The sequence below is a fragment of the Anser cygnoides genome, chromosome 2 (assembly GCF_040182565.1).
Source record: "Anser cygnoides isolate HZ-2024a breed goose chromosome 2, Taihu_goose_T2T_genome, whole genome shotgun sequence".
Lineage (NCBI taxonomy): Eukaryota > Metazoa > Chordata > Aves > Anseriformes > Anatidae > Anser > Anser cygnoides.
Window position 1 is genome coordinate 151,381,936 of NC_089874.1, and position 27,048 is coordinate 151,408,983.

At 39.9% G+C, this 27,048-nt stretch overlaps 1 protein-coding gene across 3 annotated transcripts in view; it reads right to left on the reverse strand.

The window, feature by feature from the left end:
• Window positions 1-3,992: 3,992 nt before the first annotated feature.
• The window catches only part of ATAD2 (ATPase family AAA domain containing 2), a 32,460-nt gene continuing 9,404 nt past the window's right edge, over window positions 3,993-27,048 (reverse strand). For 2 of the 3 annotated variants that reach the window (XM_048048756.2, XM_048048770.2), the window contains 22 exons: window positions 25,832-25,942; window positions 25,004-25,115; window positions 24,093-24,218; window positions 23,784-23,886; window positions 23,448-23,563; window positions 22,289-22,463; window positions 21,823-21,911; window positions 21,334-21,493; window positions 20,353-20,443; window positions 19,622-19,936; window positions 18,187-18,313; window positions 16,550-16,733; window positions 15,384-15,569; window positions 14,010-14,139; window positions 13,663-13,859; window positions 12,252-12,411; window positions 11,781-11,894; window positions 11,535-11,684; window positions 10,207-10,461; window positions 9,396-9,526; window positions 7,099-7,227; window positions 3,993-5,667 (listed from right to left, as the gene is read on the reverse strand). In XM_048048756.2, the coding sequence (XP_047904713.1) occupies window positions 5,626-5,667; window positions 7,099-7,227; window positions 9,396-9,526; window positions 10,207-10,461; window positions 11,535-11,684; window positions 11,781-11,894; window positions 12,252-12,411; window positions 13,663-13,859; window positions 14,010-14,139; window positions 15,384-15,569; window positions 16,550-16,733; window positions 18,187-18,313; window positions 19,622-19,936; window positions 20,353-20,443; window positions 21,334-21,493; window positions 21,823-21,911; window positions 22,289-22,463; window positions 23,448-23,563; window positions 23,784-23,886; window positions 24,093-24,218; window positions 25,004-25,115; window positions 25,832-25,942 (3,203 nt within the window). In that variant the 3' untranslated portion in view covers window positions 3,993-5,625. The remainder of the gene's footprint in view (window positions 5,668-7,098; window positions 7,228-9,395; window positions 9,527-10,206; window positions 10,462-11,534; window positions 11,685-11,780; window positions 11,895-12,251; window positions 12,412-13,662; window positions 13,860-14,009; window positions 14,140-15,383; window positions 15,570-16,549; window positions 16,734-18,186; window positions 18,314-19,621; window positions 19,937-20,352; window positions 20,444-21,333; window positions 21,494-21,822; window positions 21,912-22,288; window positions 22,464-23,447; window positions 23,564-23,783; window positions 23,887-24,092; window positions 24,219-25,003; window positions 25,116-25,831; window positions 25,943-27,048) is intronic. The other variant, XM_048048765.2, reaches the window with a different exon arrangement.

Consider the following 27,048-nt stretch of genomic DNA (forward strand, 5'->3'; position numbering starts at 1 on the left):
GGAAATCGCTGCGTGCTCCGGGGGCTGGCCGGGGCACCTCCAAAACCTTTGGAGAAAAAAAAAGACACAACAGCAAACAAACAAAAAAAACACCCACAAAGCCCTTTTTTTCCACCTCCAGGCTGAATAAAGAGGACCTCTTCCTTTAATACATATCCAGATATCTTAGCCGATACTTAGTTTTAACTCCCACTACGTACCTCTCTTAAATACGTTGTGTTTCTACATATCGATTCTTTTATCAATGTTTTTGGCTTGGACACTAAAATTTGATCTTTTCCCCAAGTCAGAAAAATCAGAATGTGGCTTCTGGGAACCGGTAGCTGTGACAGCTGTTCACGCAGGACTGAGATTTACACATTTATTTATTTATTTATTTAACTGTGAAGGTATTCTTTTTCTATTGAGACTAATAACAGGGAGAAGTTTGCCCAAAACTTTGAAGAGCAGAAGTTTTGATGCCAGGAATGCTCCTGCTTCCTCATTTCCTGTCATTCATTTTACGTTTAAGTCTGAAATTTTCTAGTTGTAACGCGGTGAGCTAACTGTGGCTCCATAGGTAAAGATGCATTTAGGATACCAGGTTTTGAACATCGTCTTCAAGTGGATAAGAAGAAACACCTTTTTGCCTCAGTGATTTTTTTTTTCCTCCCCTTTGCCTGGAGATGCAATGAAAGCTTCCTGTTATCCACTGAACACAGACACCTTCACAGTAGCTTTTCAAATACAGTGCTAACAACACAGCTCTTTGTTCCCTTCTGTACATCTACTGAAATGCAGATTAGGTACCAGGTGTAGGTCAGTCTTGGAAAAAGCTGCCACCCCTAACATACTGACGGAAACGTCAGCGTTGAGTTGTACCTGGCTCATGATTTGCCAGTGTTTGCCTAGAAAGCTCCATGTTTTATATGGCATAGATAGATCTTGCAACAATTTAGAAAAGTTAGACCTGGAGTACTGTGTCCAGTTCTGGGCTCCCCAGTACAAAAAAGACAGGGATCCCCTGGAAAGAGTCCAGCGGAGGCCACAAAGATGATATGGGGCCTGGAGCATCTTCCCTGTGAGGAAAGGCTGAGAGACTTGGGTCTGCTCAGCCTTGAGAAGACTGAGAGGGGATCTTATCAATGTTTATAAATACCTGAGGTGTGGGAGACAGAGGGATTTGGCCAACCTCTTTTCAGTGGTTTGTGGGGATAGGACAAGGGGCAGTGGCCACAAAACGGATCACAGGAAGCTCCGCACCAACATGCAAAAGAACTTCTTCACGGTGAGGGTGACGGAGCACTGGGACAGGCTGCCCAGGGAGGTTGTGGGGTCTCCTTCTCTGGAGATATTCAAGGCCTGTCTGGACGCCTACCTGGGCAGCCTGCTCTAGGGAACCTGCTTTGGCAGGGGGGTTGGACCCGATGATCTCTTGAGGTCCCTTCCAACCCCTACAATTCTAACAGAAAGGAGCTAATACGCTCGTTCATATTCATACTGCTGCCTCAGTGGTGGAAGATATTTATTAGACTGGCCTAGAAACCTGAAGTGATGTGCTCAGGAGCGCTAGCTAGCATCCCAAAAACTCAGGCCTGCAGAATGCAGTCACAGGAGAAAGATGACAATGCAGTTATAACAGATGAGGAAAGAAGCTAGGAAGCGCAAATGGATATTTTTATGGTGTGCACTCTTTTGAGCACCTCAGAAGTTGTTTTCAGCTGTCTTGTCCGTGATTCCTCAACTTCATGTTTATTATATAAAGGATTTTTCAAAAAGTCGTTTTAGAGAACAAGATAAGCAAACCATATGCACAATCCCATTAAAAATGTCCAGCATATATTAAAAAACATCATACGATGGGTGAGCAATTGGCTGACGGGTAGGGCTCAGAGGGTTATGGTAAATGGGGCTACATCGGGCTGGTGGCTGGGTTACCAGTGGGGTCCCCCAGGGCTCCATTTTAGGGCCAGTTCGTTTCAGTGCTTTTATAAACTATTTGGATGTAGGACTAGGTGTTTTGAGCAAATTTGCTGACGACACCAAACTTGGAGGAGTTGTGGACTTGGCTGAGGGTGGAAAGGCCTTGCAGAGAGATCTGGACAGATTGGAGAGCTGGGCGAACACCAACCACATGAAGTTTAACAAGAGCAAATGCCAGGTCCTGCACCTGGGACGGGGCAACCCTGGCTATACGTACAGGCTGGGTGACGAGACGCTGGAGAGCAGCCCCGCAGAGAGGGATCTGGGGATTGTGGTTGACAGCAAGTTGAATATGAGCCAGCAGTGTGCCCTGGCAGCCAGAAGGGCCAACCGTATCCTGGGGTGCCTCAAGCACAGCATCGCTAGTCGGTCGAGGGAAGTGATTGTCCCGCTCTGCTCTGTGCTGGTGAGGCCTCACCTCGAGTACTGTGTGCAGTTCTGGGCACCACAGTACAAAAAGGACATAAAACCGTTGGAGAGTGTCCAGAGAAGGGCTACGAAGATGGTGAAGGGCCTAGAGGGGAAAATGTATGAGGAGCGGCTGAGGTCACTTGGCCTGTTCAGCCTGAAGAAGAGCAGGCTGAGGGGAGACCTCATCATGGTCTACAGCTTCCTCATGAAAGAAACATAGAATCATAGAAACACAAGGTTGGAAAGGGCCTACGAGATCATCTCGTCCAACTGTCCCTCTATCACCAATACTACCCACTAAGCTACTAAATCATATCTCGTGCACCTTGTCCAGACGCTTCTTGAACACCGCGAGGGATGGTGACCCCACCACCTCCCTGGGCAGGCCGTTCAGTGCCTGACCGCTCTGAGAGAAAAAGCTTTTCCTGATACCTAATGTAAATCTCCCCAGGCGCAACTTGTGGCCATTTCCTCGAGTCCTATCATTAGTTACCTGAGAGAAGAGGCCGACCCCCTCCTCATCACAACCTCCCTTCAGGTAGTTGTAGAGTGCAATGAGGTCTCCCCTGAGCCTCCTCTTCTCCAGACCAAACACCCCCAGCTCCCTCAGCCGCTCCTCACAGGACTTGTGCTCCAGGCCCTTCACCAGCTTCGTAGCCCTTCTCTGGACACGCTCCAAGGCCTCGATGTCCTTCTGGTACTGAGGGGCCCAAAGCTGAACACAGCAGTTGAAGTGTGGCCTCACCAGAGCAGAGTACAGGGGGACGATCACCTCCCTGCTCCTGCTGGCTGCACTGTTTCTAATCCAGGCCAGGATGCTGTTGGCCTTCTTGGCCACACTGCTGGCTCACGTTCAGCCAAGCATCGATCAACACTCCCAGGACCCTTTCCTCTTCACAATTTTCTAGCCACTCTGCCCTAAGCCTATAGCGTTGCATAGGGTTATTGTGCCCAAAGCGCAGGACCCAGCACTTGGCCTTGTTAAACCTCATCCCATTCACATCAGCCCGGCCTACCCAGATCCCTCTGAAGGGCCACCCTACCCTCAGACAGATCGACACTACCTCCCAGCTTTGTGTCATCTGCAAACTTACTGAGGGTACACTCAATCCCCTCATCTAGGTCATCAATAAAGATATTAAACAAGATAGGCCCCAGTACCGACCCCTGGGGGACACCGCTTGTAATGGGACGCCAGCTGGACTTAACGCCATTAACCACAACTCGCTGGGCACGGCCCTCCAGCCAGTTCTTTACCCAGAGAGGGAGTGGAGGGGCAGGCACTGATCTATTCTCTTTAGTCACCAGTGATGGGACCTGAGGGAATGGTGTCAAGCTGAGGCAGGGGAGGTTGAGGCTGGATATCAGAAAGAGGTTCTTCACTGAGAGAGTGGTCGCACACTGGAACAGGCTCCCCAGGGACGTAGTCACTGCACCAAGCCTGTCAGAGTTTAAGAAGCGTTTGGACTGTGCACTTAGTCACTTGGTCTGAATTTCTGGGTAGACCTGTGTGGTGCCAGGAGTTGGACTCGATGATCCTTATGTGTCCCTTCCAACTCGGGATATTCTATGATTCTGTGATTCTAAAAATCTGTGACATTAACCGAGCTGAAGAACAATTCAGGGAAAAATGAGGTTGACTCCTTTATTACGTTTTCAATGTAATAATACATTAAAATGTACATTTTCAATGTATATTTTTCTTCCTCCCGTGTTTGCTTTTGACATATAACCAAGACGATAAGAATGGGGTAAGCTGATCACAAACTTTTTTTAAAGTTGATACCATTTTAAGTGTAAGATTAAAAAACGACAACAAAAAAAAATGGTGGCTCACTTTTTACGGATACATATCCGAACACTACAGATGAAAGAAAAAATTCTTCACAGTACACAGATATTTGGACACATGCTAGAAAGCCGCATATTAAGAAAACCGAAACATACAAAAGAAAAACAGACGCAGGTATTGCACAGTTAGGTATCCGGTATCACTAGGTGTTGTGTATGAGATGTGACATAACACAACAGCAACATATCCTGCTGCATATTTGAGCACAGCTAATATAGAATTTTATTTTCGAAAAAATAAACCTTTCCTGCCTTACCCTTAACTTAAAAGTCTGTCAAATTCATAGAGAAATTTTTCTCTGCTGGTTTGAAGAGGTATCCATCTTCAAAGAGAATATTGCTTTCCGTTCACTTAAATATATTTATCACCAGCAATATATTCATTTTTATGAAATAAACAAATATAATTATCTCCAGGTCAGTAGAAAACAATTTATTCAACTACAAGGCTTTCTTGTAACTAGCTTTTCATATTGAAATGGTATTCTCTGGTATCACTAAGATTGTCATTGTTAGAAGCAAGACTACGCTTTGCATTAAAAAGTTTCAATAAGCAAATCTTGCTTTGCTTCTATTTGTGTCGTTTACTTTTAATAGGCAAAAATCTTATGTTTGTGGAAAGTGTTTCTCCCACATACTTTCTCTAGGGTGTTAATTCTATGAAAGTTTCTCTAGGGTGTTAATACTGTGAAAGCCCCTTAAGGTGCTATCAGTAAATTATAAAAAAAAATACCTCCTGCACTAAGGTAAAGGAGGTTTACAGGTTTCTAAAGGAGATAAAAATACCTCCTGCACTAAACTGCACTAAGAGGTTTCTGAAGGATTTGCATTTCATATATAGGTTGTTTTAAGACCTTTATGTAATGTCCAGTGGAATAAAGAGCACCGCAGATTACTTCAGAAAAATATATTCTGAATAGCTGACAAAGTATGTTTATCAAGTTTTCAGTCATTTTCTTTTAAAAAGAGGTACTGGAAGTATCTGAAAGATGTTCAAATCTACAGTGTTACAAAGGCACTATCAGCAGTAGCTCCGATAAAAAGAAGACAGAAAACTAAGGTGTTGTGTAATGGAAATGAAAGCTACACCCAGTGATCTCAAGAGACTGTGTATATTCCATTCCTTCTGTCCAAGCTTGCTATTTATCATGCTATATACATACACATATACATGTGTATATATATATATAGCATCATAAATAGAGAGCTATATATATAGGACAAAAATATCAAATAAAAGCACTTAAACAAATTTGTTTTAAGATAAATTTATTTTAAATACCTATATATGAAATTTTATATACCTGTATATGATACTCTTTACTAAACTGTACACAAGTAACAGAAGAACGTGCAACAAAAACCTTTGGAACGTAAAAACCAAGTATGTTGAAGATCACATTACTTGTAAGACTGGAAGACCGCGATTTCTTTCTTAATTTCCTAATAAAAAAAAGGACAAAATAGCAGTAAGCACAAATGAAAGCTTAAGAACACTTTCTATTACTATAAAAATAAAGAATTTGTAATACATAATTAGTAATATTTAGCAAATAGTGTGCTATCACCATCACAATGACCTATTACCCCTTCTAGCTTCAGATGCATCCTTATGCATCCAAAATAGAGAGTAAACTATATGGATAAGTATAAACTATATGGATCTCTATCAGCAGTGGTTTCACAACAATTAGAAAGAGGAAACAGTTCCTGAAAAGCCACAACAAGCTCAAGAAGTTAATTTCTAGACCTTGAATAATTACTTGTTAAATTCTCTCTCTTCATACAGTAGACCACACTCCTGACTAACTTGTACAGTGCACTCTGAATAGGAGAGACTTGTTTGTTGAAGCTAAAGGAAGAAATAGAAAACCAAGAAAGCTGTTTAACTTTTAATACTTAAATTAAAAGTTAAGTTACACAAGTTCACAGGCCATGAGATAACATAAATAAATCCCTTCTCAAGCTAAAAGATCTCATTTTTTTTTCAGGAGCGGCCTCCCTGAATCCAAATAATCTTCTCACAGGCAGAACAGAGTGTCCGTTCTAACTCTTTATCAGATGTGGAAGAAGGGATCGAGATGACCAGTGCCTAAAAAAAAGGCACTCTCTTTTTAAGGCAGACTGATAGGCACTACAAATTTTATCTGTTCTCAAGCACAAGCAACTCCAAGATAAATGGGTTCAAGGATCTTAAGTCTGAAGACTGAATATCCAGCGTGTACTGGGAACACCTGACTTGGACCATGGACGCCTCACGCAGATTTCTGCTGAGTTCTGACAACTCTGAAATCATCTTTTACAGGAAGAGACCAGAGAATTTGACTCATTAGTGTAAAACTGGCACAGGCAGAAATCTCCCAAATTACAGATGTTCAAGCACATTAGTTAAAAAGAGATTAGAGTGTGACTAGAGAGAAGTCTCAAACTCTTGTTATATCCTTAAATTTCTCTTCAAGGATAGAACAACTACTAAGTATTACCGTGCCTGACTGGCTGTAGAGGGAGAGAGAGGAAGCGAAAGACTTAGAAAAGCACCTTCCTTTCATAGCCCTCCCGCCCCCAAAATGGTTCTCAAGAAAAACTACTGACAGACTAAGGTTAACTGCTTTGAAAGGGCTGTGTGGGTGGACCCATTGTCTTCAAGTTCAAGCTTTTTCCTGCTGAAACTGCCAACAATTATGCCAAATATAACAATGGTTTTGCAATATGGATAAACGTCTTCCAGACTGAAACGAAAAAGTCTTACTGTTGTCGTTGTCTGTGCACAGACAGCTAAGCAGTAAAGAGCAATGCTAAATAACCACGATATCCGGAACGCACAAATACTGCGTAACAGCGACAGAAAGTGCTAGAATACAAAGCAAAAATTACCTCCACCAGATTGGTTTTGTCATAGTCTTCCCGATGTTTGTAAATACACTGTTTAATGATGCCATATACTTTTTCCAAGTAAAATATGTCAAATCCCTGAGTTAGCTCAACGACAGCGTGGAACAGTTCCTGAAGAAAACAATGGAGTAAAACAACAACTTCAGAATAGCACGAGATCCTTTGAACATGCTCTTTATGTTTTCAGAGGTTAAACAGTAACAACGCAAGTGATATCCTACTTTTCTTACACTATTAAATGAAATGTGACACTTCAGAGAACAGACTGAATATCCCATGAGATTTCAGTGGAGAAAATGAGTTAATTCTTCACACTTCAGAGAAAGGAAAGGCTTAAATTTCAGACAGTCTTTTATTACTAATCAATCTATCACATCAATGGTCATAATTGCAAGTCGACTGCTTCCCAAGCAGCAGGGAATGGCACGATCCTCTTTGTAGGATAGCTGCTGCCACAGCAAAGCCACTGTTGCATTTCATTGGAGAAGCTGTCGCAGCAGCGCAGGGCACTGTAAAAAGGATGTTTGGAAGCTAGGCTGCACATCTTGTAGACACAGCTGTGCCAGCTGGAAAAGGAAGCATCCTTAGGTGATTACCTTTGCCCATGTGTGCCATGCCTACAACTCTGCTGGCAGAACAGATTGCTCAAGCGCCCAAGGCAAAGTGAGATTAGTTTGCTCAATCCTACCTTTAAATTCAGGGGTGGATAAATAGCAAAGTGACTGCTTGTAGCAATCACCTCTCTCTCACACAGTCGCTTCTATTACCAAAGACGCAGAGATGATAATCTCTGGCACAGCAACAGTGACAAGCTAGTGGCAGCACCTTCTTCCACTGCCACAGCTGTTCGTTATCTGTGTGAGGCTGTGAGCATGTAGCTTTAGGGAGCAGCCATGCCAAATGGAAATACTACTGCCCCCTGGAAATACTGCTGCTTATCTTACCATCAAGCTCTGCCTCCCTCAGACCAGCTAGCACAAAACTTCAGTATTCCCCTCAACTTCATTCTATACAACACAGATAAAACACACAAACCCACCCAGAGCGCTTTCAGCTGCAGTAAACAGAAAAGGAAAATCTGAGAAAGGTCGAGGTCCCATGTCCTAACTGGGTCCTAACTGCTAAGCAGGTCCTAACTGCTGCCATATAGATGGCTGCACACTGATCAAGAAGTTCATAAAGTTCCGGGCCAAAGGAGCAAACACCACCAACAAAAATCCAACTATTTCTTGAGGTTTACTTAGCTGACTCTGTGAAAAACCTCTATGGCTTCTCCGTATATACTGGCAGACACGGACAACATAGAAACCTGGAATCTGCTTCCTTTGGAAGCCAGCTTTAAAAAGTTAGTATCGCCTCTACAAGTTAGGTCACAGCTTAAGGATGTGACAAAAATTGTGCTGGCAAGCCCCTTTACCGAAGGGGATTCTTATCTGGTCATATTCTCCCCACACAGGATTCATGCACATAAACAGCAACCTGTATCTGCTTTGGGCCAACCTCCATGACTCCTAGCAATTTTCCCAACTTCTCATTTCCTCATTCTAATTTCTAATTTCCCTCATTCTGCTATCCCCTCAAGATGGTCCTTACTTATGCCTCTCCAACTCACGCAAAGGAACCTTTTTCCTCACGTACCTAGGGCCACTCTTACCCATTTCCCCCGCTGGAGCCTAGGATAACCACTTTCCTCCCGTGAGGGATTGGCAAACCCTTATTACACTGCAACAGTATGGGTGTGCAATTCTAATACTGCATTTTGAAGGAATTTCAGAAAAGTAGCCACTTATCCATGGCTAGCTAGTTTATGTCAACCTGCTATCTTCAGGTTTAAAATCATCACTGCAAGAAATAAAGATCCTTTTCAGGTTCCTAATACATCAAAGCATGAAAAAAAAAACAACAAAACAAATAAAAGCCCTCCAACCCATCATAAAAATTATGAATCATTAAAACAATATTCATAACCAACAGTACTAGCAGGTCGTCAGTGCAGTATTTTAAAATTCAGCAAGGCCTCTTACCTTAAAAATTAGGCAAAGAATCTGTCTCCTAAATTACAGTTGACCAAAAGCAAACGGTAGCCTACAGAAATCTACACGAGGTGTGGAAACTAAACAGTCACAGTGCATTATGGGTTGAATTATTTCACAATCTGTATGTCCTTCCAATTAATTGTTTTAATTGGCATTAGTTAACAATGGGCTTAATTTGCAATTGTACACGTCGCAGGAATATGTCCTATCTGAGTATTAAAAAGAAGTTGAAATTAGACATACTTTGAGCTCACAGCGATCCACAATAACTACATAGTCTGGCTCTGTAGAAACTTCCACATTGTTCTCATCACTCATCCGTTCCTGTTCTACCCAACAACATCCAGTCGGAGTCATCTGAAGTGTCCAACGATCTGGAATGACACAAATTTCTTCAGTCAGGTTTTCTGTTTATCTGGAATACAGTCTCAATGAAGTATCCCGTACCTGCAAAACAATCTCTTTCTACAAATACAGAGACAGAACTGTTATCATCTTCACTGAGAAAGAGTTGGCTTCTGCCTTCTTTCCAGCTAAAGTCACTGCTCCATAAAAATTAGAAACTAAGACAAAAAAACAAACAAAAACACCCACAAACAAACAAAAAGCACCAGAAAAAAGGGTAATAGTGAAAAAAATAGTCACGTTGCCAATTCAGGTTAGGGAATACATCTTACATTACAACATTAGGGCGTACGTCTCCTATTCCACGTTACTCTGGATCCACGCATCCTGAAGTGCAACTTTTTAACCTAAGCTGCTCGTTATTGGAAAGTGCCTCGTACAACAAAAGAATGTCAGCGATTGCTGTTTTTCAGTTAGGTACCATTAGAAAAAAACAGACTTTAGAATCAAAAAACCAGCACCTACAGAAACACATGGGCTTGGCTTGCATAATTACAGGAGCAACATCACTACGGAATAAACCGTGTGATGATTTTTGAGAGCTGTAACAGAAAAAATAAGACTGAAATTGAAGGCTAAAGCTAATAAATAGCGTAATCCTCCTCAGCAAGAATAAGGTGCTAAATGACCTGTTGGACTTTTCACTTACCATTTAAACTTCGCTTTTCAGAAGCTAGAGTTTCCCATCTTAGTGCTGAATATTCAGGAAGCTTAGCACTTTCCTTTTCAGCATTAAGTTCAGCTTGATATGTGCCAGAAACATGGTTTTCCAGAAACTCTTCTTCACCACTATCGGTTTGGTCATCTGTTGGTACTCTATTTTCTTTATCGAATTGAAAACACCTTCTTCTCTTTGCTGCAGCATGTGCAGATTCGTTCCTTCTGCGCTTTCTTTCTGACGCACCTACAAGGATACAGCATAAAAAGTAATCCAAAACATTACCAAAAGAATTCTTTCTTCAAAATCCATTATCTTCATCTTACTTGACTGACAAGAAAAACAAAGGAACTGAGCTACCACTGCCTATATCCCTACATATGTCGAGAAAAGAGTTGAAAGTTAATGGGGTCACTTTGCTATTAGATTAAAAAACAAACAAACAAACAAGCAAACAAAAAACCACACACAACTACGTAATTTCATCCACAAAACAATCACCTTCAGGATTTTACATGCAGAGGATTCTTACTTTGGATGTGGAGTATTAATACAATGTGAGGTTATTTGATAAAGTCACTGTCTTACTACGTGAACTAATATAGATGAACATCAGAAAAGCCTTTGGAAATAAGCTCTTCTTTGAGTCTGTTATCAAGCTGCAGACTTCAAAAGCTGAATACGTGTTTGGAAGAGTTTAATTAAAGAGACAATTTTAAGGGAATATTCAAAGGAGAAAAAAGAATAAAGACTTATACCTCATATGCTTCCTGATTCAGTAAATCTTTTGTGAAAAAATAAACTTTGTGGTTTTGCCCAACAGAAAAGCCCAACATTCGTAGTATTCACATAGTATTGCAAAAGGATATGGGTGAAGTCTGTGGCAAAATTCCCACTCACACTAGTTAGACTTCCCTCCTTCAACTGGAAATCACGGTATGAGGTAGCGAAGATTTTAGCATTTGGGGAAGGGGGGGGTGGAGTGGGGGAAAAATACCATTTTGCGTAATTAAAAACTAGTTGAGTATTCAGAAACTGCCATCCACAACATTTTTTACCTCAACAATTAGCAATTTAGGGGCTATTAAATGTCAGTTGGGTCATCAAAGTTGTTTTTTTATATTGTAAACCAAATTTCTTTGAACTTTAATTCATACCTATATTGAATGAATGACCTCCGGATTTATCTCTCACATTTTGAAGTAAATTTGAAAACATAATACCTCTGGCATAAAGAGCCAGGGATCAGAGAAACCTGTTGTGTCACAAGAACAGAGAAGGTATGAATGACAAGAGCAACTGAATAAAATGCAACTTGCCATTAGAAAGGGGTGTACTGGCATCTACAGGTACCGCTGTCGTCTTTGCATTTTCATTACCGTATTGATCTGGTTTGTTGTATTCAGTCGCAGGGTTTTGCTGTGGTGGCTCGGAGTCGTTACGTGGAGCACGCGCTGGAGAGATGCGACCTTGCAATAAAGAATAGATACCAAAGATCTTTGTCTTGCATTTTCGGTTACAAATGCAGAGACAAGTCTTAAAATCCTTAGCGTCACAGCACATACCTCTTTTCTCAAGAGATTCTTTAATTTCTTCACACAGTCGGCGAAACTCTGCATCCATTTCGTTCCTCACCATAGAATATGCAGTGTCTTGCAAAGCATAGGCTCTGTGACGAACTGAAATTTTACAGACTTTAACTGGATATTGTCTACCAACCAATGAAACTGCTTTGATCACAGAAAAAATTTGCTCTCTTCATAGGCTGGTTCTGAAAGGTTATCTCAGTGAATATTTTCAGCATGACAACATAGAAGTTAATTATTAAAACAAGAGCACTAGTTCCTGTGAGCACTTATATCACAATTCCATGCCCAAGTAGCAAAATGCTAAAATATTTACAATCCGGTAAGAAATGTTCTCTGTGGATGTCCAAAATCATCTAATCCATCCAAAGTCTACCGTCCGCACACAACATTTATCCATCTCTACATTTGACAGATTTTTTAAACTAGGGATAGAAAGCACATCCTCACCTGCACGTCTTTGATCTAGGTGGCATTTTAAGGCATTGTTACAGATAAGATCGATGTCCTTTAGAAAGTCTCCTGCAGTTAGGTACTGGCGCGAGTCAATTTTAGTCAGAACTGTTGAAAGATCCATCGGCTCTTTAATCCTTGTTGCAAAATCAGGTACCTGCAGATCAAATACACGTGTTCAGAGGTTTTCTTAAACTTGCACACTGTCTACCAAAATTATTTTGAAAACTTTAAATAAACGACTTCTTAAAAACCCTGAATATTTGTAATGCATCAGAAGATGCTGAAATTAACCAGTTCGCTTTTCAAAAATGGAAGGGCTCTTTCAACTGGCGTTACAGCTGCTACGAGAGGACGAAAAGAAGTAGGGAGGTCAGAAGGATGTGCATGGTAGAGAAGGAACACCGAGGGTGGGAGATTCATTTCACTTTGCTTCAGAAAATCATAACAGTGAAAGCTGAGTAAGCCATCCGACATTCTCTTTGTTGTTGACATTGAGAAAAAGGTGCATGAATTGCACCTGTGAAGTATCTATTCCAGGCATCTACTTTAGAATGAGATAACTGGGCCCAGAGGTGCTGATTTCTTTCCTCAGACCGTAAGAGGAGCCTAATGACTAGTTTGGATGAGGACATATGTATCTGTCTAGATATTTCACAACTCAAGAACCTAGGAGAAAAGGAGAAGAAAAGTCAGTGGATGCCTACGCGAACAGGACTTTGCTGATACGCGGGTATATTCAAGTTACATCTGTCTTTGAAGTATATGCCCCTAGTTTAGACTTATCGAATAAACTGAAGGAGAAAAAGGTACCTACGCAGCAAATGGGAGGAAAAAGAAAACACACAGCACTTATGGTTGATTCATATTGAGGAGCTCCAGATGAAACAGAGAACAGAACTTAGATGTAGAGCTTAGTGATACGGTTTAGTGGAGGACTTGTTAGTGTTAGGTCAGAGGTTGGACTCAGCGATCTTGGAGGTCTCTTCCAACCTAGATGATTCTGTGAAAACTTAATTTTACAAACTGCTGCTCCTATTCCTGTTCCCACAGAAACTGACAGTCCAATAAAGAGCTTTAGACTTCATTAAAATAGTCCTGTAAATACTGTTTGTAATTATAAAGAAAGATCTCTGTGCTTTTCAGTGCTGTAACATGCCTAAATATCAAAGCCTTTTCACGAGCAAACTGTGTTGGCATTTGGTCTGGCTTTTTAGAATGAAACCAGGGCTTTCAGCGAATAATCCGATAATAGACATTTGAGAGTCAGCAGAAGTAAAAGCACTGCCTCTGCTTCTTGCAAAATCCTAATAGTGCAGTCCTAAAAACAAAGTTGAACCTTCCCCAAAACGCTGAGAAATACAAACACTGAGAAATTACAGACACACACAGATCAACACTAGTTTACCTTCAGTGGGTCAATGGGCTTTGTAAATTCCTTGAAACGTCTGTCAGCGGCAAGTCTCTGAGTAACATCCCTCAAGAAAATTCTAAGTTCACGCAAGGTATCCTCCTCTTCCTCCTCCAGCAGCCCTACTTCTTCCTCTGGTGGCTCCTGAGGCTCAGGTGATGATGGTACAGGCAGGACTTCTAATGTCCGATGAACTTCAATTAACCAGGAAAAATTAGCCAATTTACAGTACTCAAATACAAGCATACGAAAAATTACTAATAGAAAACGACCACCAAAGCAAATCCCAAAGAGCTAGTAACTTACAGACAGGAAAGTTTTAGATGTATTTCTTATATCCTCACCTGCTTTCTTTACAGGAGGCCTAGCAGTTTGATTTAGAATTATGTCCTCAAAAAAATTTGCTCTCTCTTCCTTACCAGGCAACTTGATATCGCAAACTTCTCCAAATTCCTTAATAAATAACTTTTGGATCTAAAGAAGAAGGAGAAAAGACATTTCAGATTTAAGGCCACAAAAAAAATCATATTCTATTCCAAAAAGACGAGTACCTGTTAAAATTAATAATAATTCTGTGATTCTGTGATAACCTGAAGAAGACAAACTGAAAAGTTATCTTCCTGGCCTTAAAAGGCTACATTTTCACAGGTTGGCATGGCAAATTCAAACGTCACCTTTAAGAAACACCTGTAGAATTAGATCTCACTGAAGGGGCTGTACGATACACTGATAAAGTAATGGCTTTCACCACATCCAAGATCGCTTCCCTAGTATTCACTTGCCTTGCTGTGTCCTTTAGTTAGAACCTTTATGGCTATAGAGGGAAGAGAACGGCTTCAGTAGACAAGTGAGAGCTTTTTGCTGAGTTTTTATTTCTGTACCAAAAGAAGGTGTCTGAAGTAGCTAGTACTTCTTGGTTTTCCTCCATTTTTCAATTTCTAGTATCAAAAGGTACGTAAGGAATTTCAATACTTATTTTAGAAGGAATTTAGAACCAGTACAAAAACTTCTGTGGAACTTAAGCACTTTCAAAGCAGTTGATAATAAACACGTCTAGATAAGACCCATTCTCTCCCCCAATATCTGGGGCAAAATAATCCAAATGAGAACGGCGTGTTCCTCTTTTGAACACCTTCCTTTAACGTAAACTCTCAGAAATCAACAAAGTTATGCACGTACTTCTACTACAGTTTGTTTAGGAATACAACTGAAAATTGATATCAAAGTTACTTAAGCAGAAATTGGAACTCAGCTTTCCAGCTTGGAAAGATTTGGCCTACACGAAGAAAGAAACTGAATTTTTTATTAAAGCGTTTCAATTCTCTACTAAATTGCATTATTAGCAGTTTATCCAACATAGCATGAAATGGCAGACTGTCAGAAGAAATCTCTTCAGTAAAAATATCCTTTTGTCATTTACATTTCAAGCACTGCATATTCTTGCCTAAACCACTTCGTAGCCACCGGAATTACTGTCTTAAGTAAATTTACTATTTGTGTGTGTGACAAGGGGGTCAAAGTCACTTGCTGGACTCAGAAAAAACCTTAAGCAAATGCTTTCACAGTATTCTTTTTCTCTAAGCAAATTTTAAGAGATTTGTTAAGGTGCCTGAGTAATAACAGTATGCATTTAAGAAAGCACAGCATTTTGATGCTGAAAGCATTCCTAAATTAACAAGAAACTGAAGAAATAGTAAGAAAAGCATTGACAGAAATACCTCTTCTGGGAGATCTGAGTGACACACATCAGATGTAGCAAGCAGCAAAACTGGAGAAAACGCTGGAATGTTCTGCAGTAGAGTTAGAAAAGTAAGTTTCAAGGCAGGCCCAACGTTGTCCCACCACAAATGGATATCTGGGACATAAATTATGCTTGGTGCTGTCTTCTGAGCATTTCGGATCAGCTAGTGAAAAGGAAAGCTTGGATAAGAAAACTAAAACACGTAGAATAGCCTGTTAATACATAACTACATAGCCATCTAACTGCCCTACGAAATGAAACTACGTGAACAGAGCGGCAAGTGTCCTTTCACATGACAAATTTCTCTGTGCACTCTTTCAAATTATCAGCATTCGGGGAACTCTAGTCAGAAGATGGGAAGGATATATTCAGGCAGTGACTAGACACTGTAGCTATATGGCCCCAGATAAAATCATCACATAACAAAAAAAAGGAAGTGTTCCTCTTATGTGCCACATCAGTATCCAGTCACGTAACCTGTCTGTCCTTACTTGTACAGCTCTCAAATGTTTTTACTAAAGGTAAAAGTATTTTAAGGTAGTGATGCCAAACAACAAAATGGATTTCCTGCCTAAAAGTAAAAACACCAAATCTCTTTATGTTTATTTTTTCTAGTTAAAACCACATCAGTGTGCAAATGAAGCATTTTGTGAATTTTAATGCTTTTAAACAGCACAAGCTGTATATGTACATGTAAAAACAAAACAAACAGAAGCCCTAAACTTTGGTTGCCTTACAAATATAACAAAAAAAGGCTACAAAAAGTACATGACATGCAGTCTGATACAGAGCCATCTACTGTGAGCACTCAGGCTTAGGAGGCAATGAAAACTACTTTCTGGATCCCACTGAGATGAGCAGCATTTCTTTGCACAAAGAGAGGTTTATTAGCAGCACCTCCCAGCTTCCTGAGCTGCTAGCAACACCCTCACTGTAAAATTGGGTATGGAAAATGTGGACATGTACAACATCCGTATTGTTTATGGTTTTATCTAAAAGAAAAGTGGATTTTCAGACAGAAGCAAACATAACAGCGCATTAAAACAAGGCCACCTCCATTACCAATGAATTTTGCTCAACTCACTTGCAACTCAATCGATCCTTTATATACAGTCAATGAATCCTATGAGAATAAAAAGATACCTGTCCGCATATTTCTTCTGGCGGCGCAACGTTTGTAAGCAGATTGGATAGGTCCAGGGTGTGAACGGGAAACTTCTCCAAAGCGTGCAACACCGCGGGTGCCAAGTAAGAGACCTGGCCATATCCCGCTTTTCCTGCTATTAGCAGATGGGGCCGACACGACGTCGGTTTGCAGAAAGCACTCCTAGAACAATAGGCATAAGAAAACAAGTTTATAAATGAGGTGCTGAATAGACACACAGATGTTCCAAGTACTTTTCCTATATACTTTCTTTTCCCTCCCCAAATAATCTCCGTATTCCAGCAAGTAATAAGCTGTTCTGTGATCGGGAAGACTATCAGAGCCCATTTTCTTACAATCCTGTACCATACCTGCCCCTAAGAAATCCTGCCCATCTCTGTTGTGTCTGCTATTCATTTGGCTGGGCTAAGCAATGGCTCCTGAATTGCACACAGACTGTCTAACTGAATACACAGACGACAACTGGTCTGCTACCTGATATGGGGGAGCACAGCAACTTTCTCTCTCAGCACACACCAGTCTGGATCTCACCACTTCCCATATACACCAATCTTCAGAAAGTCTCAAGTTTAAATACTTGAGAGGTCTCTACATCTGTCAAGTTTAACTGAAATGTGGCCCTAGTTACTGGAGAAGGTAGCAAGAAAGGAGCAGAACAATATTTCTAGAAAAAAATGTCTGTGGGCACTGAACCACACTGGCCGTATCTAAAGCAGCACACAACTGGATTGGGTAAATGACAGCGGTACATTAAATACAGGTAAGATTTCCAGTTAATTTATTCAGCCATTCCAATTGTTTCATCTTCTTCCCTTATGTCTCCTATTCTTTACTAAACCAAGATTGCGAATTAATATTGGCAACCTTGCTTTACTGCTAGGAAATAAATTTGCGAGAAGCATTTGCTTCTTTCCCACTACAATCAGGCTGTACCCTTTGCTGGCTTAAATCAAAGACGCTAGAGACCTAGCCTTGCTCTAAAGGGCAGAAAATCTTCTGGACAGCACAGCAATAGAAACTGAGAAAAATAACTGGCCCAAGTGTGGCAACATAGTCTAGCTTTCCAACTGTGGGCTTACGTGACTTCCATATTAAAATACCAAAAGATTAACACAACTTGGTGGCTTAACGGTAACAAATAAAGACACCATTTGATTTTTTCTCAAGGTGTTTTAACAAGTCATTTCTCAGTTTTCTTTCTGCTACATAATTCACTACTGGTTTAACAATCCTGGAAAACAGAAGGGCAAAAGGTGGCAACACAAATCCATGAAGTTGGTTATTTTTAGCTAAAAGGTCAGACAGCACGTTAATGTGGTCTCGAGTCTTTCAAAGAATGCCATGGATTAAGTCAACACGTTCTGGGAGTCTGCGGATCACTTTGGCTTAGGAAGGGAAGCCTGGGCTTTTCAATTCGATCATTTAGAGCAACTTACTTCGTTAGAACTTTATTCCCTTCACCCTTTCTTCTTGTGAATACCGAGCACCCCTTCAATACACAAACGTGATGTCACCCCTTCATCTACCACCCCTCTCACTTTTAACAGCTGAAACTGTTTACAAAGACTCAGCAGTCCTAAGAATTTAAATGTAACGGGGACCTATCTTTCTTTACCTGCTGGAAGAGAGGTATTTTTTCTCTCGTCCGTCAGGCATTTTATCTGTTAGTTCATCTCCAGAGACTGAGGATGCGTCGTCATCACTGTCAAGTATATCATCTTGTAAAATAGGATTTAAATTGTCTGAAAGACAAAAGAGGTTTGTTAACTTTCCTGAATAGCCTGTGCCTTTCTCTTGCATTAATACAACTTCTAAATCTGTGCCAAAATCCTTTCTTCATTTGAGGGCACAAACTAAATGCTATTTCCTAGAGTTCATCCCACGACAGATCTAAGGAGATGGCACAAGGCTCTGCAAAGCTGTCCTAAGTCCCACTGATGTGTATGTATAAGGTACGCTACTCTGTTGGTGATTTTTTCCCCCCCTTAGAATAAAGAAGATTAGGAACAATTTCTGTAGTTGCTAAATAGCTAAAAAAAACAAGACCATTTCTTTCTGGAGGAGGTTCCCCCAATGAAAGCACGGGGATTAAGGATGTGGTGGCCACAGAATTCCATTCGTCTAGGACTACTGGGATGTGACAGAGACCAATGCATCTTCTAAGTAAGGCTCCTTAAAGATCACTGAAGGAGAAGATAACAGGAGGCAGACAGCAGAGCAGCAGTGCAATTACCAATCCCCTAGCCTCTCTGCTTTTATGCTGTTGGTAGTTTTCCTGCCTTTATTTTACCAAAGCAAATTAATCTATCAGCTCTGCTGGGAGTAATGCTAGTAAGATATTCTCAAGGAATAGGTACATAACTAGTCAGGGATCTCCGTTAACCAGGAGTGGAAGGAGTTTATCAATTTATTCGCTCTCACCAACAGACAGACTGAACTTGCTCAGGCCTGAGGCAGTCAGGAGTCAGCTCGCACATACTATGCAAGCAAAGCCTCAAAGTACACACTAGTAAGTATCAATACTGATTGATCTCACGTGCAAGTGTACAGTATGATCCACAAACATTTAAATTAGGAGACTGGTTAAAAATCATGATAGCTAAAACAATATTTATCTGAAACCAGTTATACTTGTATCCTGATCCTGACGTTCTTCAGAAAGGAATTAAAGACATTGACCTAGAAATGCTTCCCCTCCAAATATCTGAGTTTTTATTTTTAAAGGAAAAGAGCTGCTTTATACTTCAAACCTTAAGTCAACCTCTACAAATGCTAATTATTTCAGCTACTGTCAGAAGCAGGATGCTTTAGTAGAGAATGCATAGTCCTCTACCGTGTGTTGAGTCATTCAGAGCTTCCATTTGGCATTTCAGTTTAGAATCCAGAATAAAACCTATGCATTATATTCCAGATATTCCCAAAATAAAGACACACATGGAAATAATAAAATTCTACCATCATTATGTCTGAAAGGTTTGTGTATGCTGATTGCACAAACCAGAAGTTTTTGCTTTGGCAGAATTTTAAGGAAGTGGCTGCTGTGGCTATACCTTGCTGTCGGTCCTTCTTTAGCGCAAGCTGTGCATGCGGGAAGATCTTCTGCACGGCTTGTAAAATATTTGCTACTGTATTTTCAAAAAGTGGCTTAAAGATGCGTGGTAGTGCTTGTCCAGGTGAAGCCACAATCCTGTTTGATGCTGGAACAACCTTCTTCAGAGCCATAAAAAAGTCCTTTGCTTTTATTTTAATAGAATTAACGTCCAGTTGCAATTTCTCCCTACTTGCATAAATCTGAGGATAGCATCGACGCAGACAGCACAGCGCAGCTTCAGCACATAAGGATTTTATATCTGCACCGCAGTATCCTAACAAACAAAAATCAAATCTGAGTCAAGGCCCAGGTTTACAATACGCAACATTTAAAGAATTTGTAATGCCAAAACCGAACAGGTTAACAGGGAATCGAAAGTGCTACCGCTCTGCAGGGAAGTTTTGCTATGTTGCTCACCACCTGATATCCTGTGCTTACGAAGCTGAAGCAGACTCCTCATCAAAACTCTTTGAGAAAGATGCCCCAGAACCATTCAATGTTCTCAAACAACAAGAACGACAACAGAAAATAAATAGATGAAAGTATCTAACTCTGACTGCTACGAAGGCGTGCCATCTGCCTCGGTGACTAGTTGTGCAGAAGGGCACAAGAGCTCGGGTACTGCCTGGTGCAAGCTAAGATTCTTTACAACTTAGTCACAAGCAGAATCCATTTTGGTTTCAGTCTTACCAATGCATTTCTCAGCTAGCTCATCAAGCAACTTGTCCGGTGGCTTAGGGATCCAGTCACAAGTATGAATCTTGAAAATTTCTTTTCTAGCCTGGAAACAAAATCATTGCATTTTAGCTTGTCCTAAGTTTTCCTTAAAAATACCAACAAGAAACAAACAAACTGAAAAGCAAACAAACAAACCAAAAAACCAACCATCCCTCAAAACCCCTCATATATATTAATACATTTTTCTTACTTGCTCAACTTTCAAGTATTTTACAGTTATTTAATATACACTCTGCATTTTCAACCAGGAAATTGAATATTTCTAAATTTGTTACACTGATTTTTTCTAAGAACGTGCAATGAAAGAAAAGGCATTTATAGCTTCAATAACAAGTTTCCAAAATATGAGACCTAACGACCCAGAGGAAAATACTGTAATGAAAAATTTATCCAGAAACAGATCTTTTTCTCCAAAAAACTTCTCTAAAATTTAGCAAACTTACATCGTGACAGTCTCATTAGTCCATCACATTTGCTTTTCAGTCAGTAAATTCACAGAAAGCACTTCTAGCACAATGTTTCAAATTGCTACGATTACTATAAAGAAAAAACAATTATGACTCAAACTGCTACCACTGATCTGGGGAACAATCAAATGCAAACACGTCCCCTACTCATTCATAAATGAAGGACTGAGACCAAAATGAAGGACTGAGACCAAAATGAAGGATTGAGACCAAAACCACAACTTCAAGATGAAAGCGTCTAAGTGGACTAAATAATTAAGCAAATGGGAACAACTTTGGGAATGAAAGATTTGATTATAGAACTACTTGGTGGTATCATCCTGACCATATATATTCAGTACCAGATTTCCCCTCCACGGAACGACACAGTGTCTCCATGTATCACTCTTTTGTTCAAGTTGTAATTTTTTTTTCTATAAAGTTGGACTTCGCCACGTTAGCATTAACGTTGAATTTAAGTTCTCACCTCTTTATTTGGCAAGTTGAAGAGGAACTCTCTGTCAAAGCGTCCTGGTCTTCGTAAAGCAGGATCTACAGAATCCAGTCTGTTGGTGGCTCCGATTACCACGATCTCCCCTCTGTTATCTATGCCATCCATAAGCGTCAGAAGAGTTGAGACCATGGAACTAAGAGAAAAACATAATTTTTACTTACTGGTTCAGTAAATTTTGTTACATTCCACATGACTTTCTCCCATGGGTAGTCAAAAAGGACAAGCTTTTTAAGGGCAGGACTCTTTTTAAGACATAAAAAAATAGGTAAGTTAACACAGACCACGTGCTGATATCAGACTTAGTAAATTGGTTTCAACTATCGTTTAAAATCAGCTGTTTTAGCATTGAGTTACAAGTTTTTAGGATAAATCAGTGTGTTCACAGTAAATTAAACAGGTCATCATCCTTTTGTTATTCCCCAAAGATCAAGCAGATTTTATGTAGGTGCAAAAATGTAATACCTATAGATGTGGTCTTGTTTACTGGACCGCACAGGAGCGAGACCATCTATCTCGTCAAAGAAAATAATTGAAGGTCGCATCTGATAGGCCTAGCATGAAAACACAGAGTAAAACAGAATGATGTAAAGAAAAAATGCACAAAAACATCATGGTTAGAATGTCACCTCAACTAGATTTTTCACTTCAGCATCTGGGACCTCTACTTAAAGAGCTAATGGAGTATCTGGCATGACTAACCGAAGACGGCAGTCCGTGGCAACCCACTGTGACTGGGTGACAGGAAACAAATCATACCGGTAGTTCTTACAGCTGACATTTACAGCAGAAACACTGGCATTTCCACTTCAGTGGGAAAAAAAATATCTATCAAAATACAAAAAAAAGCAGCTAGTTCTACTTACAAATGTTGACCATAGAAAATGACGGTTTCAACTCTGACAGAATACACTGCACATTTCAACCTTACCTGTTCAAATAACGAACGAAGCTGACGTTCTGATTCCCCCACGTATTTTCTCAGGCAGTCTGAAGCCTTTCTCATAAAAAATGTTATTTTTCTGTCACCTTGGCTACATTCGCTGGCAAGAGCACGAGCAACCAGTGTCTTTCCTGTTCCTGGGGGACCATAGAATAAGCAGCCTCTGCAATAAAAAAGATTCAGATAGGAAAAAAACCATCATGATGAGTACCTCTTACGACCATCGTCTCTAGAACAAACTCCTCTTTCCTAACCAAAACACGTCATGTATAAGACAGCAGTAACAGCTGAAGTGTGGGTAGAGTCAGAACAGATAGAAGTTCTGCGTTTTTACAACATTTCACAAGAAAATTTATTTTTTTCACCCAAAGAAATGAATAAGGGGGGTAACTCAAGTGTACAAAACCTTCAAAAGAGAGCGTACTGTCCCAGAAGGACACTTCCAAAACTGCTGACAGACAGGCTGATTAGAGCAAACCGGAGCCAAACGAGCAAACTTCAGCACAGAATCTGAGAATGGGCTCAATGGTAAATCACCAATTCATTCTTCAGTGATAAACTGCGTATTCTTGCTTTCACAAAATGCAGAATCTGATAGTGAAGCATTTAATTCTCCCTTCAAAAGCATTAAGTTACTGGGTTTGGTCTCTCAGACCATCTATAGCTGATGGCAAGCGAGGAAGTCTAAAGCTGGAAGGAAAAGTGATGCCTTAGCACTCAGAGGAAAAAGAAAAAAAAAAAAAAGCAAAAAGTAGGTGGGAGAAACAACTGGGCTTCCAAGCAACATATTACAATTGACTTCCACTAGAGAATCCCTTCTTGCTTACAGACTAATCGAGCTGACTTGTACATAAAACTCAGAACAAAACCACTCCAACCCAACTTTTTAAAACCCAGGCACTTTTGAAGTATTTTCTCATCTTAAAACACCAGACACTAAAACTTAAAACTTTAAGGCATTCATTGCTTATATTTTTAATCTACATATATTCTGGATTCTATCCATTTTTAAGAAATTCCTTTTTACTACTACTAAAACAAATGTTCAACGCTGCCAGAACTGTTGAAGCACGGAAGCATATTGATACCTTAATTGAACATTCTCCCGAAAACAGCTGACTTACAATTAATCGCTTTAAGGAGTTACCTTGGGGGCTGAATATTCAATCTCTCAAAGACTTCTGGATACAGTAGGGGAAAAATCACCATCTCTTTCAAAGCTGTGATGTGTTCTGAAAGACCACCCACGTTATCAAATCCAATCTAAAGAGAAATTCAACACAACACAGTTTATATGCTGAAGAAAGCAGCAACCTGGATACAGGTTTCATCAGCAATTATGTCAGCACAAAGGAAACATTCTGGGCGATTTTTGAAGTTGCTTTAGAGAAAACCATAAACAAAGGTAGCTGTAGATGGCACATTACTGAGAGCTTTCATAATCACCGGAAACACTCACTGACACAAGGAATTAAAGACTTACCGCGCTATCTACTTGCATTGGATCTCCCTGACTTCCTCCAACTTCCTTTTGATCCCTCTGAACTCTCTTTAGGTCATGTTTCTGAAGTTTCACTGGAAGAGTCCTGATTTGAATTAAGGAGAAAGAAAAAGAAGCCTTATAACTTAAGATGCAGCTAGAAGATTTTTGTTTTTATAACGATGCCAAGCAGATGTAGAAGACCTTATTAATTAATATAAAGAAGACCTTACTAATTGACATAAACTTAAACCTAATTAAATATTCATTTGAAGGAGATTCCTCCCTCCCCTATTCTCTAACAACAGCAACCTTCTTGAAGATGTGCTCTCGTTGTCCTCACTGCTCTCACCACTCTCCTCCGTATCACATGTGCTATCAAGTGAGAGAGATGAGCAAGAGGTTGTAGAATCACTGCTGGGGGATGCACGTCTCCGTCTGCAAGCAAGCATATAAACCAAAAAGTTAAAAAGAAAATAGAGCAGATACTAAGTAACGCCAAAAATTAAGGGAATTCTAACTCAGAATTTACTCTGAGATCTATTTTCCAGGCCACTGTACTCTTTAGGAATCTGATTTTCCTTGTGACAACTGTCTGCTTTCAAGAATGCTCAACAAAATATCTGGCAATCAACAGCATTCTCTACGCACTAACTGCTTACAGAATCCAAAAAGCCTTTATCATTATACGGCAATTTATGGTTTCATTTAGATCTTTTCTTTTTTAAGGTAAATTTCATAGAGAAACATTAATTGATTCCAATGAGAAACTAGAGTCAGTATTTGAGTGATTTTTTTTTTTAAATCTAACAAAACTTCCATAAAACCCCTCCCTCTAAATCAAATGAAATTATCTTCCGTTTTAAGAAAATAATTTGTATCCTTCAAGATTAAATTGTCTGACTAAGATTTTTAGAGGGAGATTCTGGCTTCAGTTCCAGAACAAAAGAATTTCAGTTACAGAAACTCAGACCCTATCTCCATAATCATCTTAGCAGTGACCCACAAATACTGGATTTAAAACAAACAAACAAACAAAAACACTTAAAAGTATCCACCTCCTCCCCTCCAAATATTTGTTTCCTCTATATCCTCAGACTACCACAGTACTGATCATAAAGTTACTCTGTAATTACCACTAAACTGAAAACCATTTGAAGCATGCAGTAACAAGACTGACAGCTCTACAGATAAATAAGAGCTATCACTAGCCATACACCAACCTGGTACGTCCCCTACAGCAAGATTTTTGTGACCCAGCATTTTCAAGTGACTCTTTCTGTCTGACAGAAGGGGGCTGGTCCGGATAAGTTCTCTCTTGTTCTTTTGGTTTTGCTGAAAGGAAAGAATCCAGAATAATGATACAAATACATTTAAGAGAGAGGAGGATATCAAAAGATAAAGGAAATGCCACGTGTTTCACTCATCCCTAATTCCAGAGGAATTTTTAACTATTTTTGCTTTTCATCAATGCATAGTACAAGTGGAAAAATGCACCTGTTTTTTAAGGTGAACTGAAAAATCACAAGAGCAAGATTATTAAGCATGATTAACTACTGTTATATCAAGGTACATAGTTTTGTTGTTTTGTTTTTTTACTTCTCAGTGGAGATCTTTAACTTACAAGTTCTGATACGGAAACAGGAAAACTTACTCTGTAGACCTATGAAAAGAATAGTGCACTGAAGGAACAGTGGCAATATAAAGAGTAAATTACGCGCAGAAAAAAAGAAATGGGAGTAAAAAGTGGGCATTCTGAAGTCACACTACAGCAGTTAGCATTGCATTTGTAATACAGCACTGACAGCCAGTAGAAACAGACCAGTGCATACACCAAATGAAAAAGAGCACTAAGTATGCCAAAGAGCAAAGAAATAGAACGTGCACAGGACACGTGCGTCTGATAAAAACAGTGAAGTTTACGTGCAGAATGAAGGTACAGACCTGAAATAGAACTGTGTGCGCAAATATATGTGTATTTGCATTCAAAAATTTTATCTCATTTATGCGCAAGAAATAAGGTTTTAAGAGAAACTGTGCGTTTAACCTACTTTCCAATGGAGCTTGATAGCGATCAACGGGTTTCCTCTGTCGAAGGTTGTAACGCCTTGGAATATCTTCACCATCATTTTCTTTGTTCTCATTTTCTCCTGATGTCTGTACTGTACCACAAAATGACACCGAATCGTTAAGTACTTTTGCAAATTATATTAAATCCAAAATGCACTACACAGATGCCTGTAGGTTTTATTATTACCATTATCTTAATGACACAGTGGATCCTGCAAAACCTTAGGATGAATTTATGCAAGTCATGTTTCAGAAATCACAAATCCTAACAGACGAGCATGCACCTAGACATTGTTCCGTCCTCTCTGAAACTGCTGATCGACTTGTCATCAGCCTCGGTGTTTAACAACAGGCAAAATTCTGTCATATTGCTTAGCTAAGATGCAGACCTTATGAAAACAGCTATTTCAGAAAGTCACTTCTTCTTAGTTTGAGAAAGTATTTCATGGAAATGGTTTTAATAGTCTGTAGTGCTAAGACTAAGCCTAGTAATCTAGGTCCGAGTGTATCTCTGCCACAAATTCCGTGAGCCGTAACGGGCCAGTCACAGGCCTGAAGCTCACCAATGAGAAAACAATGCCAAATGCATATAAGCTTAGGCCATTAGCTTCCGTCAAGTAACTTGAAGTTGTTTCATGAAAGATGGTAAAAAGCACAAAAACCAGAGTGCAATTATCTACCAGGTTCTGGTGAATATCCTCTCACGCTAACAGCAGGACACCAAGGCAGGAACGTACATACTCCATTCACCTACCTGTCTGCCAAAAGGAATTAAATTTTTTTTTTTGAAAAGCACTGCCCTTTTTGTTTTTTTATTTTTTAACCCGAAAGGTTGCATTGCTTTCTGAATGCAAGATAAGTGCTGTGGGGTATACAGACAGCACATGGAAAACTGAGAAATAAGTAAATGAGTTTGTGATCACTACCATCTCCAGTCCTTGGTGCTCCAACACTCCTATCACAAAAGCATGAATTTCTCTGCTTTATTGCTCCGCCAACCCTTTCCTTTGTTCCAATAACTTCTTTTATAACAACACTGGCACTTTTCTCACTCTTTTCTGGCCTATTTTTAATTATAAAAGTATATACTAGCTTTTTCCTAATTTAAAATTGTAGTTTGTATTTTGATCATCGATTAATTGCCCCAGGCTCATTTCCCATTCAACATGCTATTTAAAATTTCTCTCTACAAGTCTCT